We start from the raw sequence: 16,137 nt of genomic DNA, 5'->3' as shown, positions 1-16,137 counted from the left end.
GCAGACCTATCTGATCATCTCACTATAAACATTGGTGTAGTGCAAGGTTTGTAGAAGTTGTGGATTTTTATTGATATTGTGCAGACATCAAACCTGAAAATGGTTTATGGAACGATTTTTAACAGTGTAGATAAACAGATGGACCTTGGGGTCCAAATTCAAAATTGCTGCACAGATTGATGGGGTAGTTAAGACGGCCTGTGGTATGCTGGCCTTTATTCGTCAGGGGATTGAATCCAAGAGCCACGAGGTACCATTACAGCTCTATAAAGCTGGTTTGACAACACTTGGATGTTGTGTTCAGTTCTGGTCGCCTCATTACAGGAACGATGTGATTTGGAAAGGGTGCAGGGGAGATTTACTACAATGTTGCCTGGATTGAAGAAGGTGTCTTATGAGGCAAGGTTAACAGAGCTTTGGCTTTTCGCTTTAGAGTGAAGAAGGACTTAATAGATGTCTACAAGATTATGAAAAGTATAGATAGGGTAGATGGCCAGCACCTTTCCTCCCAGTGTGACAGAAGCAAATACTAGAAGACATCTGTGAAGCTGAGCGAAAAAAGGTTTAGAGGAGACGCTAGGGTAAGATTTTAAACCAAGTGTAGTGAGTGCCTGGAATGCATTGCCATTGATGGTTCCGGTGGCTGGTACAGTAGGTTCATTTAAAAAAAACTCTGAGACAGGCACATGGATGCAAGAAAGATAGAGGGTTAGATTGTCAAGTAGGTTTTTGGAGGAAGGTAGCTCATGTTGTTTTTGTTGTTTAAAAAATATTCCAAAAGTAATCCAAGAAATTATAGGCTGCTGAGCCTGACGTCAGTGGTAGGTAAATTATTGGAAGGTGTTCGAAAAGATCAGATATACAATTATTTGGATAGCCGTGGACTGATTAGGGATAGGCAACATGGCTTTGTGAATGGTAGGTTGTGTTTAACCAATCTTAGAGAGTTTTTCGAGGAGTTTACCAGGAAAGTTGATGAAGGAAAGACTGTGGATGTTGTCTCTATGGACTTTAGTAAGGCCTTTGACAAGGTCCCACATGGGAGGTTAGTCAGGAAAGTTCAGACACAAGGTTTGCATGGTGAAGTAGTGAACTGGATTTGTCAATGGCTGGACAGGAGAAGCCAGAGAGTAGTGGTGGAGAATTGCTTCTCAGACTGGAGGTCTGTGACTAGTGGTGTGCCTCAGGAATTGCTTCTGGGACCATTGTTGTTTGTCATCTATATCAATGATCTAGATGATAATGTGGTAAATTGGATCAGCAAGTTTGCAGAGGGCACTAAGATTGGAGGCGTGGTGGACAGCGAAGAAGGCTTCCAGAGGGATCTGGACCAGCTGGAAAAATGGGGTGAAAAATGGCAGATGGAATTTAATGCAGACAAGTGTAAGGTGTTGCATTTTAGAAGGACAAATGAATAAAGGACAACCACAGTGAATGGTAGGGCACTGAGGAGTGTGGTAGAACAGAGGGATCCAGGAATACAGGTGCATAATTCCCTGAAAGTGGCGTGACAGGTGGATAGGTTTGAAAAGAGAACTTTTGGCATCTTGGGCTTCATAAATAAAAGTATTGATTAATAAAGGTCAATATGCCAGAAGTACAGGAATTGGAATGTTATGTTAAAGTTGTACAAGACATTGGTGGGGCCAAAGTTGGAGTATTGTGTGCTTTTCAGGTCACCAAACACAGGAAAGATATCAATAAGATAGAAAGAGTGCAGCAAAGATTTACTAAGATATTGCCCAGACTTGATGAACTGAGTTACAGAGAAAGGTTAAACAAGTTAGGACTTTATTCTCTGGAGCATAGAAGAATGAGGGGAGATTTGATAGAGGTATTTAAAATTATGAAGAGGAAACACAAAGTAAATGTAGGTAGACTTTTTCCACTGTGGGTAGATAAGATACCAACCAAAGGACATGGGTTAAGAGTGAAAGGGGGAAGATGAGGGGGAAATTCTTCACACAGAGAGTGGTGGGAGTGTGGAATGAGCTGCCAGCTGAGGTGGTGAATGCAGGCTCAATTTTAACATTAAAGATGAATTTGGACAGGTGCAGGGATGGGAGAGGTACGGAGGACTATGGACTAGGGCAGGTCAGTGGGACTAGGCAAAAAAAAATGGTTCGGCACAGACTAGAAAGGCATGTTTTCTGTGCTGTAATATTGTATGCTTCCATGTGGGCACAACATCATGGTCTGTACTGTGCTATAATGTTCTGTGTTTTATCGAAAATAGTAGTGACTCCAAAAAAGTTTGCTTGTTTTTTCTGAGTAATAAATTTGAAGATTTGCTTCAAGAAGATAGCTTTGAATGCATTTTCTATATTTTAAAATAATCAGATAGCTGCTTGATCGGACCTCCAGTTGACTGCAGCATGGAGTAACATCAGTAGTCAGAAGTTGTTCCCTAATTTTACTTTTTATTCCTCTTTGATTCTTTATTTTACAAACAAATTGCCACAAGAAGTGGTAAATCTGGGGAAAAAGAAGACATGCCAGCTAATCTAACTTTGGAGGCTATTTTTGATCTTCTGGTATCTTGTATATCTCTTAGAACTGTATGATAAATTCTAAAGAATTTTTTATAATACAGTTGAAGTTATAGCAAAATTATGTAGTGTTTAAAAGTGTTGAGTATATTAACATTAACAATGGAGCTTGAGTTAAGAACTCCAGCAGGAAGGTTAGTTTGGGTTAAGAATGATTGTTTTGAAGAGCTTGTTGGTATTTTCAGCAGCTGTCTGGCTTTTGGGGTTGAATGAGGGGGGTAGGAAGGGAGGTTATTTTCTTATGTTTGTTATGGGTTTGCTAGTTTCATTTTTGAGCCGCAAAGCTAACAACTGGCATTCGGATATTAATTACGTTAATCAACTTACAGTTCTAATTTTAAAAATGGATAATTCTATTAATTTCTTAGTTGGAAAATAAAAGGCTTAAAAGGAAAAAAAAAAGTGTTTTCATGTATTCATCAACTTCAAGCCACAATTATATTTTTACACGAAACACATATCCATAGTCATGATAATTCTCACCTTATGACAAGGTGGAGGGGGCACCATTTTCATTCTTCATTTCAGCTAAAGCCAGAGGGGTATCAATTCTTATTATCAAAATATTCCTTTTCTCCACCATAGCGTTGTATCAGATGCAAATGGTGGATTATGTCATTGTTTTGGGGAAATTGTACAATAAAATAGTAGTTTTTGCTAATGTTTATGCCCCTAATGTAGATGACATTGTTTTTTTTTTTTGGAACTTTATTTTCTTATTTACCGGATTTGAGTTTATACTCTCTGGTTCAGGGTGCGGGTTTTAATTGATGGTTAGATCCTGCTTTTGATTGTTCATCTCCTAACCATGTCACAATGAGTAAATCTGCCTCATTAATTCATTCTTTCGTATCAGATTATGGTATGAACTTTGGCATTTTCTGTGTCCATATAGGAGAGAGTATTCTTTCTTTTTCCATGTTCATCATTGCTTTTTCCTGAATTGACTATTTTCTCATTGATAATCAATTGATCTCACTGACTTGTTTTTGTAATTATCAGAGATAATACCCTGTGGTATTATCCATGACCTTCCCAGGCCTTCCTCAAATAAAAAGACTGACATTTCAATTCAACTTTACTAGCAGATAATGATTTTGTGAAATTTATGGAGGAGCAGATAACTTCTTTAATATAAATACTCTGTTAGAAATTTCCAGTTTTATTGTTTGGGATGCTGTAAAAGCTTTATTCGGGGACAGATATTTCTTATACTGTGAATATAAAATGGAAGCCCATTAGAGATTAGAATTGGTTAAATTAAACAAATAGATCAACAATATGCTCAGGTTAAATATCCTGATTTATATAAAAAGGCGATTTGAACTAAATTTGATCTATGTAATTGAAAGCCAACTTTTGAAGAGTATGGTGACAAATCTGGTGAAGTTTTAGCTAATCAGTTGAGAGATTTTGAAGCCAAGTGGCAAATTACAAAGATTCAAATGGATGATGGTAACATTACTACAGATCATTTTGATATAAATTATGCATTCAGGAAATTTTATTCCCAACATTACACTTCCGAATTCACAGATGATAGCAGTTTCATAAACCATTTTTTTTGGATCGATTAAATATTTCCTCATTTTCTTTGATTAACCAAGCCAGATTAGATGAGCCTGTAATCACAAGAGGAAATAGTTACTGCTATTTATTGGATTCTGGAAAATCTCCAGGTCCTGATGGGTTTCCTGTCGAGTTTTATTTTCAATCATTTTCTCAGTTGCTTTCACCTCATTTAACTTCTATGCTATATGATTTGTTTAAGCAAGGTAATCTTCCAGTATCTTTTAATGAAGCCTGTATATCTCTTATAGTAAATAAAGGTAAAGATCCAGCTGAGTCCTCCTCCCACAGGCCAATTTCTTTATTAAATGTTGATGTTAAAATCTTGATGAAAGTATTGGCCCATAGATTGGAAAATATTCTACCATCAATTATTTCTTAAGATCAAACTGGTTTTATTAAAAACGGTTATTCTTATTTTAATATGTGTTACTTATGGATATTTTGTATTTACCTTGCAATGCACTTTCTGAATGTATTTTCTCTTTAGATACAGAGAAAGCCTTTGATTTGGTGGAATGGAGTTATTTGCAATTCTAGAAAAATGTATTTTTGGACCATGTTTATTGCATGGATTAAACTATTGTATTCAAGCCCTACTGCTTCAATTCTCACTAATTTTCGCAGTTGCAGCCTTTTAATCTCCAATGGGAAACCCATCAAGTCCATTACTTTTTTGATTTGGCCATAGAGCCATTAGTGATGGCATTTCAAGAGTGTGAGGATATTTCAATGATTTGTAGGAAGGGAATTGAGCATAAGGTTTCCCTTTATGCAGATGATCTTATGCTTTTTGTATCAAGCCCTGACACTTCCTTACCTTCTCAATACTTTTCTCAATCTAGTCAGTTTTCAGGATATCGATTAAATTTGTATAAAAGTGAACTTTTCCCTTTGAGTGCTCTTGCGTCAGTATACACTGGTCTCCCTTTTAAGACTGTGAGAAATCAATTTACCTCTCTTGGTATTACAGTTACAAAGAATCATAAGTATCTTTTAAAGAAAATGTCCTTGTTTTATTAAAACATGTGAAACAGTCTCTAATGCAATGGTCACCCCTGTCTTATCGCTCTGGTTGGTATTATTAATTCTACCAAAATGAATATTTTACCTAAATTTTTATATTTTTTTCAATCCATACCAATTTTCATTCCCAAATCGTTTTTTCATTCACTTGATTCGGCTATATCATCTTATTTATGAATGGGTAAGCACCCTCGTCTAAAGTTCATCTTCAAAAATCCAAAAGTAATGGAGATTTGGCGCTACGTCATTTCAGATTTTATTATTGAGCGGTCAATAGACGTAACCTTATATTTTGGTTACATTTTCATAACCGAGTGGACCGTCCAGTTTGGAGGGTCCCTGACAAGTAATGCCATACCTCCCCCTCATACTCCACCAATTCACATCTAAAGCAGCGAAATCCTGGAATATTTAACTGCCAGTCACAACCCTCCTTCAACCACATCTCGCTAATGGCCACGTGTCAATCTACACCTTTAGCTCATCCAACTTCCTTACAACACTTCTTGCATTGAAATAAATACATCTCAGAGATCTCCCACATCCTACCTTCTGCCTATCACTCGCTCTACAATTCTCATTATAGCATCTATTTATTACTTCCTGCCGTTCCACCCTCAAATTATTTAAATATGCCTTTCCTTTGCCTACAAACCCTCTCCTTGCTGTCCTGCCTAACTCGAAACCCTATCCCCAACCATACTAGTTTAAAACTCCCCTAGCAGCCCTAGTTACAATTTTCTTGTAAAGGTCTAATATCCATTATTTATGATGTTGGTAGTTTTAAGACATGGTTCTTTAGTTAAAATTAAAAATGCCTGGGGACAGAATTTAAGCCTTTCAATATCGGACGAGGTTTGAGATTCAATTTTTAAGATGGTTAATACCACATCTTTATGCGCAAGTCATTGTTACAGTTTAACAATGTACATAGGGTTCATATGTCTAAAGTTAAATTACCTTGTATTTATTGAGATGTAGACCCTTGCTGTGATAAATGTAAGAGATTAGAGGCTTTTCTAATCTACATGTTTTGAATGTCTCTTAGTCTCGAATGTGATTGGAGAGATGGGTTTCAAACTTTATCTTTAATTGTTAATTTAAATCTAGAGCCTAGTCCTTTGGTTGCCCTTTTCGGCACAACTGGAAAAGATGAGATTCTTTTCACTCCAGCCAAATGTTGAGTTCTGTCTTTTGCCTCTCTCTTAGTCAGGCATGCAATATTGCTTAGATGGAAGGATGCTGCCTCACCTACCCATGCTCAGTGGCTGAGGAACATTATCTCCTGTCTAAGTCTAGAAAAGATTTGTTACTCAAATATAAGGTTTCAAATGTTGTGGGAACCTTTCTTGAATCTTTTCCACAATCTCTAGGCATAAGATAAATCCTAAACTTTAGTACTTTGCTGTTTTACTCCAGAAAAGAATTACATTCTTTTTAGCCATACAACGATAGTAAGGGGATGGGATTTATAGACACGTCTATCTGTGTTAAAATTATTAGATGTGTTTATATGTTATATATTGTGGATGTGCTCTATCTGCCTTTATAATTTGCTGAGTTATGCCATTTATAATTTTTATTGTGCATGCCGTAAATGTTCTATATATGCATGTTTATGTGTATGAAAGCAATAAAAATAATGTAAAAAGGAAGAAAGCTGCTTGATCAGGTATGTTTAATGTGAAGGCTTACTGGGATGGTTAAAAATAATTTCCTCCCACTCCACTCTGCTCCCCTGCACACTAATGCCAGAGTTGGAGAGAGAACTGGATAGAGACCGTTCCTTTAGCCCACCGATCCAAGCTGGACCTCAAGTGCTATTTAACTGATTCCATCCTAACCCGTTTTGTGTTCCCCACATCCCTATTAAATTGTGAGACTCAGCAGCTCACCTGCATGAGAGGAATGACGGTGGCAAATTTTCTACCAATCTGCACATTTTTGGGACGTGGAAGGGAAAGGCATGCACGCACATCAAGAATGTGTAAAGCACACCGCTGGAGATCAGAATTGAATGCAGGTCACTGGAGCTGCGAGTCAGCAATTCCACCAGCTGCACCGCATTGCTGTCTTCCCCTAAAAGTACAGTGTCTGTTGTCTGCGGCTCTCTTTGTGTGCACACTCACCTGACCCAACTCCATATCCTAAGCTATGTATCGTAAAAAAAAAAAAGATGCAGTGGGACTTTCAAAAATCTATTGTGTGATGCCCAATACTCAGAGAATAATTTCTGGTGCATTGCATTTAAATGATGTGAGGATTCATTGTACTGTCAGCAATATTTTAACCAAATGACAAATTCCTTGCTCAATTCCTTCCTCTGCCTATAGTAGATGCTGACACTATTGTTGTACTCTTTACGATATAATTAATAAGCTTAAACCAACAATGATCCTTTTAAATTTTAATGATGTGTCCCAGTAGAAGCCCATTCTGGCCAAGGAAACCCATGTCGCCCACACACCTAATTAACCTCCCAACCCCATAGGTTTTGGTGATTATTATTGATTATGTGCACACATTTAAACAAATTTCTTGCTTTAAGCTTTCTTGAAATCTGCATGGGTAACATGTTAAATACCAACAGGCAGTGGAAGTTTAATATGGACACTGTGGAAAGAAGAAGAACGACAATATCTGCATAGACTATTTGGACTGCGTCCTGTTTCTGTAAACCCAAAATATTTACCTCTGGTCCAACTGGGTGCATTTCTTTCTCTTTTGGGCAGTCTGAGATTTATTTTTTGGCATGTTATATATCTCTATTCGTACCATATCCCAGAAACAGGCCCTTTGGCCTGTCCAGTCCATGCTGAACTATTATCCTGCCTAGTCCCATTGACTTCCACCTCAACCATACTTCATATCCCCTCCCATTCATGTACCTATGCATATTTTTCTAAAATGCCAAACTCGAGCAGTATTCACCACTTGAGCTGGTAGTTCTTTTCACACTCTCAACATTCTTTGTGTGGTTCCCTCCAATGTTACCATTAAACTGCTCATCTCTCACCCCTAACTTGTGTCCTCCATTTCTTGTCTCACCCAACCTGAGTGAAAAAAGCTTGCTTGTATTTACTCTTTACCCTTCATTATTTTGTAGACCTCTCTCAAATCCCCCTCATTCTCTGGCACTCCAGGGAATAAAGTTCTAACCTGTTTAACCCTTCCCTCAAGACATGATGATGACCTTGTAAATTTCTATACCCTTGCTCATTTTGATCCATCATTATTTATTTTTATATGCATATGTTGTGAATTTTTTTTCCTGTTTTGCATCTGCTGACCAAAAATATGTTCAAGCTCTTTTGCAACACACCCTTGTTATCCATCCTTGCTGCCAATCTTAGCAATATTGAGTGATGGGCAAAAGTTTCCCAGGGCACCAGGACAATTCTGTCAAACCAAATTGCACCATGGGATCTTTTACATCGACATGAAAGATCAGTTAGGGGCTTGAATTAATATTTTTTATCAAAAGGTGTGATCTCTCATTGCTCATGTTGATTGCTTACACTTGTGGAGTGGATCAAAACATGAAACTTACTTGCACATGGGAAGGCCATTAAATAAACCTTAGCTAGAACACCTAGCAAGTGGGATCTGCTCCGTTTCTCCAAAATAGGAAGTAATATCAATTGTATTTCAAGGGCTTACAGCGCGATCTAACCTTACCGTGGAGAAAATGTTAAACTGAAAGATTGAGAGTCACAGATTCACACATCATGGAAGCAGGCCCTTCGGCCCAACCTGCTCATGCTGAGCAAAATGACCCATCCAGCCAGTCCCTCCTGCCTATGTTTGGCCATTATCCCTCCAAACTCATCCTATCCCTTTATCCATTTAATTTTTCCTTAAACATAGCAATAGTACCTGCCTCCTGGAAGCACATTCCATCCACAAGTCACCATTTGTATTTATTAAAAAAATGTTACCCTTCAGGGCTAAATATTTCTCCCCCCTCACCTTCAACCAATGTTCTCCGGTTACTGATTCCCCTTCTCTGGGCAAAAGATTATCTGCGTTCACCCAATCTATTCTTCTCATGAATTTAAATACCTCTATGGGATCACCCTCATCCTCCTGAGCTCCAAGGAATAAAACCCAAGCTTCTGCAACCCTTCCATAAAGCTCAGGTACCTGAGTCCTGGCAACATCCACCAAATCTTCTCTGCACCCTCTTCAGCTTGTAAACATCTTTCCTGTAGCTCAGTGTCCAAAACTGAACACGGTATTACAAATGGGGCCTCACCACCATCTTATACAACTGCAACATGACTTCCCAACTTGTAGACTCAATACTCTGACTGATTGCCAATGTGGCGAAAGCTTTTATGACCTCCCTATCTGCATATGACTCCACTTTCAAGGTACTATATACCTGTATTCCTAGATCCTGCTGCTATACAACTCTTCCTTATACCAACCATACACTGTGTAGGCTCACCCCACATTAAACCTCCCAAAATACAACACCTCATATTTCTTTGTTTCCATCAACCTGGTCATGGCCAGAATTAACACGTTCCTAAGCAAAGATCTGGGCCCATTGCAATTGGCCTATTGTCACAATCGCTCCACAGCAGACGCAATATCGCTGGCTCTCCACTCAAATCTCACCTCAAAAACAGCAGCTCATACTACGACTGCTCTTCATCGACTACAGTTCAGCCTTCAACACCATTATTCCCTCAGTGCTGGTCAAGAAGCTACCAACCCTGGGCCTCTACACCTGGATTTTTGACTACCTCATCGGAAGACCACATTCAGTACGAATTGGAAACAACGTCTCCTCCTCACTGATTATCAACACAGGGTCACCCCAAGAATGTGTGCTTAGCCCACTGCTCTTAACATCCATAACTGTGTGGCCAGGCACAATTCAAATGCCATCTATGTTTGCTGATGACACCACAGTTGTTGTCAGAATCACAAATGGTAATGAGGAAGTGTACAGGAAGGAGATAGATCAGCTCATTGAATGGCGTCATGACAACAACCTTGTGCCTAACGTTAGCAAAACCAAGGAGATGATTGTGGACTTCAGGAGGAAGTCAGGGAAACACGATCCAGTCCTCATCAAGAGCTCAATAGTGGAGAGGATCAAGAACTTCAAAAACATGGGTGTCAACATCTGGAGCCTCCATGTCAATGCAATCACAAAGAAGGCTGGCCAGTGGCTATACTTTGTGAGGTGTTTGAGGGGATTTGGTATGTCACTGAAGACTTAAAATTCTACAGGTGCACCATGGAGAGCATTCTGGCTGGTTGCATCACTGTCTGGTATGGAGGTGCCAAATCTCAGGACAAATAAAAACTATGGAGGGTTGTTAACTTGGCCTGCAACATCACAGGCACCAGACTTCATTCCTTTGAGGACATCAACATGACGTTGTGTCTTAAAAAAGCAGCCTCTAACCTCAAAGGCCCCTCACCACCCAGGCCATGTCCTCTTCACTCTGCTACCATCAGGATAAATGTACAGGAGCCTAATGATGAGCACTGAACAGCTCAAGGACAGCTTTTTCCCCACTGCCATGAAATTCCTGAATAATCAATGAACCAAAGACACTGCCTTACTTTTCGTGCACTGTTTTGTTTTTTCCCCCAATTTATTGTTGTAAAAATGGTTTATATGAATATTTACACTGTGATGCTGCTACAAAGCACTGAATTTCATGACTTGTTCATAACAATAGATTCTAATTCTTCTGATTCTGCTGCCCAACCAATCAAAATCCTGCTGCAACATTTGGCAACTGTCTACAAACTTGCTAATCATACCGTGTACATTTTCATCTAAATCATTGATGTAGATAACAAGCAACAATGGGCCCAGCACCGCCACCAGTCACAGGCCTCCAGTCTGAAAAGCAACCTTCCACCATCATCCTCTGTTTTCCACCATGAAGCCACTTTTTAAAATCCATCCTGATGTTTCACTTTGGTTCCCATGTGATTTTAACTTCCAGAGTAGCCAACTGTATGGAACCTTAGCAAATGCCTTGCTGAAATCCATATGGGACGTCTACAGCTCTGCCCTCATCAACCTTGGACACAGTTTCAAAAAACAATTGGATTTGTGAGACATGGCCTCTCAGTTACAATCTCTAATCAGAACTTTTCCATCCAAGTACATATACTTTTTGAGTCCTAATGACCTTCTTTGAAGATGTGCTCACTAGACAACCTGGTCCACAACATGTGCTCTATGGACTAACCAAGGTCCCAAGATGACCCCTGTTCTATCCTTTCTAAAGATGAGGAATTTGCAATGCTAATTGAATACAAGAATTGCCATTTGACATTTGTGGGCCTGCTTTGCAAGTTGTACATTTTTAACTCCTTTGTATACTGTTTCTATAGAAATGTGTTTGGGAGATATATTGTGAAAGGTTTGTTAGAGTAGGTCACATACAAACACTTTAAAACAGATCTTATTTGAAATGCTGGAGCTCTGCTTATGCTAGACAGTGGCTTTTTTCAGTTTTTTTTGCAAGAGCTTTGAAGAGTGCTCAAGAGACTTCACTAATGGATTGTTGTTTACCAAAGCAACAGATGAAAGAGATTGTTGGAGCTGCATATTGTCTGAAAGGAGAACTTGCTGATGTAAGAGTGTCATGTGGTTTTGCAAGCAGAGAGATTCAAACAGGCTTTCCCTGAGTCACTGTGTGTGTGTGTGTGTGTGTGTGTGTGTGTGTGTGTGTGTGTGTGTGTGTGTGTGTGTGTGTGTGAGAGTGAGAGAGAGAGAGAGAGAGACACACACAGATCACTTTGCAGCGTTACAGCCATCATTGCAGTTGGAACTGAATCAGGAAAAGCTGGCAAGAAGCCCCAGCGTGGAAGATGGCCTAGTCAGAGGAGAGGACTGGCTGTGTAATATTTCACTTGGAATAAGAGAAACGAAACTGAACTCTGTGGTTCTGTGGTGACCTGAAAGAAAGAGGTTATCATCTGGAGAACCCTGAAGGGGCATGTTTCGTCAGCATGCCATCAGCATGGCTGATGGAAGTTCATCAGATGTCCTGGAACAACAAATCTCTCTCTGAAAACCGTCAAGAACCTTCCTGAGCAGTGACCATTTTCCTTTCAAGCACCAAAGCCTGGTGAACTTTATAAATGTTAAATTCTGTGCACAGCATAAGAATTGCCTCCAACCAGTGAACTTGGAGGAGTAAGAAGTGAGATTGGACTGTGAACCAAAGAACTTTTCTGAACTTACACACACATTACATAAACGTGGGCTTAGAATTAGAAGGGGGGGGGGGGTTAAGTTAAATTAATAATAGATAAGTTAAAGTTTTCATGTTTAAAGATAATTAAAAGCAACTTTTGTTTAAGTAGCCATTTGTCTTTGTGAATGTCTATTGCTGCTGGATTTTGGGGTCCTCTGGGCTTGTAATAATCCTTCAAGCCACATTTCAAATTAAAAAGTGCAAAATGGGGAAGCTGTGTGCATTTTGGAGCATGTTGTTGATCACTCTCATTTGATTGAAGCTTCTGTTGTTCTTTTTCACCCTCTCTGTAACAGATTGCTTTCAGAGTTCTATGAGGGAGATCATGAACAGAAGAGACACAGTTTTCCTGGAGAAGGACACAGATCACAGTTGAGCCTAAGGAGGACTCTACCATCTCTGATGTTTCTTTGTGGTCTGACAGTTCCTATGCTTGTGACAGAAACTGGAAGGAAGATTTATATGAAGACATGGTTTTACGGGACTTTAATAGGCTGGTTGTGGGTGAACATTAGACCTTAAAAATTCTAGCCCCTGAAGTTTTAATTATATGGAATAATCAGAAACCAATTGCTGATGTAACGTTTTTTGGAAGCGATCTTTAAAGTGAGATTTCTAAATTGTTCTTGAAGAAATTTTATATTCTACTGAAAAAAAAACATTTGCCTTAATGACAGATGAACATATTACAGTAATTCACCTGTTTAGTATGGCTGTAATGTAGTGGTAACTTACCCGCTCAATGTAGTTGTAGAGCCCCGATGTGTTTTTGTGCATTTTGGAGAAGATGTTTGAAGAAATTGTGTGCTGTAGGTTTGAAACACAATGGGAAAGTACTTGATTTGATGTTATAAATAGCTTCAGGAGTAAAGGACAAAAGAATGACTTACTGTATTTGCATCAAGTCCTCTGCTGTACTTTCATGAAAGGGTCATTAATTGTTAGTGTTCCATTAGATTTTGTTCTAAATTAAGGATATCTTTGCAACCTCTTTCTCCTAATGGTGCTCTGAATGATAAAATGAGCTCTGTCTGATTCATGCTTCTTTCTACAACCTGAAAAATATAGTATCTTCATATTGTTCTTTCAAGAACCTTTCCATTTGGATATAATGGCTTGAAAGCAAGCTCTGTGGAGAGAGAGAGAGAGAAATGGTTTTAGCGTGATAATGAAAGATGGATAAATGCTTAATTTCAGTTACCACCTGCTTAATTTTGTAAACCAATGATTTTTAAAGATAATTACTGTGCATTTCCGGATGTATGTGTATGTACTAAATGTACATAAATGGTGGCGTTGTTGGACTGAACCATTTGTTGTCATTGGCATATTCATCACGTTGAATACCATCATCTGAGGTCACCTCCCTAGCAATGGGAAATCGAGTTAGTTGCACAACATTGATCTTGGGTGGATAAGTGAAGATTCTGATCCATATCTGTTTTTTCATTGTATTGCCCAGTGATTGTGAACTCTTAACTGTGATGCCTTGATGTGCCACTTACTGTATTTACAGAAAGCATGTGCCTTTTGCTTGTTACTGACGTAGCCATTCTCAATATTGGTTCCAATGATGGTCCTCACACAGGCATGTTACGAATGCATCACAATGGCAACTGGCGACTGGATCTGTGCAAAAGCCATACCCCGAGTGGGTGAAGAATGCAGGCTAAATCTCGCCATGTGGTTCTCCATTCAGAATGGACAGAAAGTGTGCTAATCCCAACTGTTCAATCTTGCTGTAAGTTTATGATTCCCATGTGTACCTGGTTTCAGAATAGTGCCTGGAAATGCTGATCACTTTAAACAGTTCTTAAATTTTACCTCAAATACTCTCGAAGCAAGGTAAGTATTTATACTGTTTTGATGTTATCACTCGCACGATTACACATCGAGGATTTGTTTTCCCCGAAGAAACATAATTGTGGATAATAGCAAGTGTTGAGATCATTCAAATGGTGCAGTGCCAATGTGACTAACCCTAGATTCTTGTACAGAGCAAAGGTCACCTTTATGCAGGTGGGTTCACTTTTTAAAAGCATGTTTGTTTTAATAATCAACATATCAGATTTGCATGCAGATTTTTTTATATTTTCAGCTTTTTTTATTTTCTGTAACATATTGCATAAATAAATTTTGATTAAAAAATTCAATATTACCATATCTGATTTTTTAATCTTTGTATTTTCCAAAAATCAAGCATTCCAACATGACCTGCTTATTTGTAATCCATTCATAGGTGTAATATTTTAAATTATGACCATTTTTTAAAAGAATATTCTGGAGCTCCAGTTTGTCCCCTGAAATCCCTTGAGACAATTTGATCAGACACATTATTTATCGAAATGAGGGTGGACATAGATGTACATGGACAGGCTGTTGATTCAAAAATCCCCAAATGTCACTGTGCACTATTTTTATAAAACAGTTGGAGAATGTTGGATATGAAATGTAGGATTGGCTGGACGAAATGAAAATAGTTTATTTTCATGATGCCTCAATGTGCAAATGGTGGGTCAAACAAAGTAAAGAATGAACCCTTTCTGATATGTTCATCACGTTACTCCTCTTGAAATAAAAGGTTATTGCCTTTCCCTTGAGATCTGCCCCATACGTGTGATTCTGTTTTGTTTTCAATTCTGTCGTCAACCATAAATCAGTGAAATCTTTCCAGAATCGAGTTATAAATGGTTCATTCTCATGGATTTTATGTTCACAGCAGAATCTAAGCCAAAAAAAATCTAAATGAGGCTTGAGAAGAAATGTGGGTTGAAGAAAGCTTTATAAAATAATTATTGGCTTCTGGTCAGGTCACCCATCTTCTGTTTTCATTCAAGGAGAATTGGCAACAAGTATCAGGAGAGAAGTTTAAGCTATTTTTAATGCAACAAAGCATGTAAGGAACGTCCTTAAGCTCTTGTTTGACATGACTGAATACTTGTGTTCCATGAAAATACCACATGTGGATGAACACTGTTTGGGATCTATTGACAACTTGTTGCCAAATTAGGCACTTCTTTCAATCGAGAGAGAAAAAAATAAATACTCTTTTCTGGGATGAAATGATATTTAAGTCATCAAATATTTGGTGCTTATATTCAAGTTTGTCATTTTGGGAGTTCCAAACAACATGTATTGTCAGGATGCCCGCTGGCTAAGCTGAAGGATAGGACCTATTACTGGGATAGCAAAGCAGGTTGATTCACTGTGTTCAGCATTCATTCATCAACTCAATTATTTTTGTAATGGGGCCTCCATAGGCAAAGAATTTATTTTGAAAACTGCTTTACTGCATTAACATCGTAATCAAATTAGAAGAAAACTGAAGGTCAACATCCTTGCCCGATTTCGGAACTGATTAAAATAAATAGTGAAATGTGATCACCATGGCAGCTGTATATTAATACACAAAGACCATGAATTAACTAGGAGGGAAATTTAACAGGTTTTCAACTCCTGTGCCAGTTTTCTCCATCCTTGCCTCATCAATTATTTTGTTCCCTCCTGTTTATTTGCCCGAACTGGTTTAACCACTTGCGGGAAAATGAAGGGGAAGGAAGTGACAGGTGATGCTGAGAGTTGGAGGATGCCTGGGCCAAATGATTTGCTCCTCACTGCAGATGGTGGAATTTTGAGCTGAACCTAATCTGCTGTGCTTGACTTGTTCCTAAGCTGTGAATTCCATGCAGCTTCAGCCCTTTGGCCCGTTCTCATAATTTCCAAAGTATTTCTGTTTAATTTATGATGCAGGTTTA

The 16,137-nt window shown here is 38.6% G+C and overlaps 1 protein-coding gene across 2 annotated transcripts in view; it reads left to right on the top strand.

The window, feature by feature from the left end:
* Positions 1–13,691, top strand: part of agpat5 (1-acylglycerol-3-phosphate O-acyltransferase 5 (lysophosphatidic acid acyltransferase, epsilon)) — a 153,972-nt gene extending 140,281 nt beyond the window's left edge. The window contains exon 8 of one of the 2 annotated variants that reach the window (XM_069885223.1): positions 12,679–13,691. In XM_069885223.1, coding sequence (XP_069741324.1) covers positions 12,679–12,904 — 226 coding nt within the window. In that variant the 3' untranslated portion in view covers positions 12,905–13,691. Of the gene's footprint in view, positions 1–4,608; positions 4,712–12,678 lie in introns of those variants that run through there. The other variant, XM_069885224.1, reaches the window with a different exon arrangement.
* The last annotated feature ends 2,446 nt before the right edge of the window (positions 13,692–16,137 follow it).

This window comes from Narcine bancroftii, chromosome 6 (genome assembly GCF_036971445.1).
Source record: "Narcine bancroftii isolate sNarBan1 chromosome 6, sNarBan1.hap1, whole genome shotgun sequence".
NCBI lineage: Eukaryota > Metazoa > Chordata > Chondrichthyes > Torpediniformes > Narcinidae > Narcine > Narcine bancroftii.
Note: the sequence above shows the minus strand (reverse complement) of the source record. Positions and strands in the feature narration are given on the sequence as shown.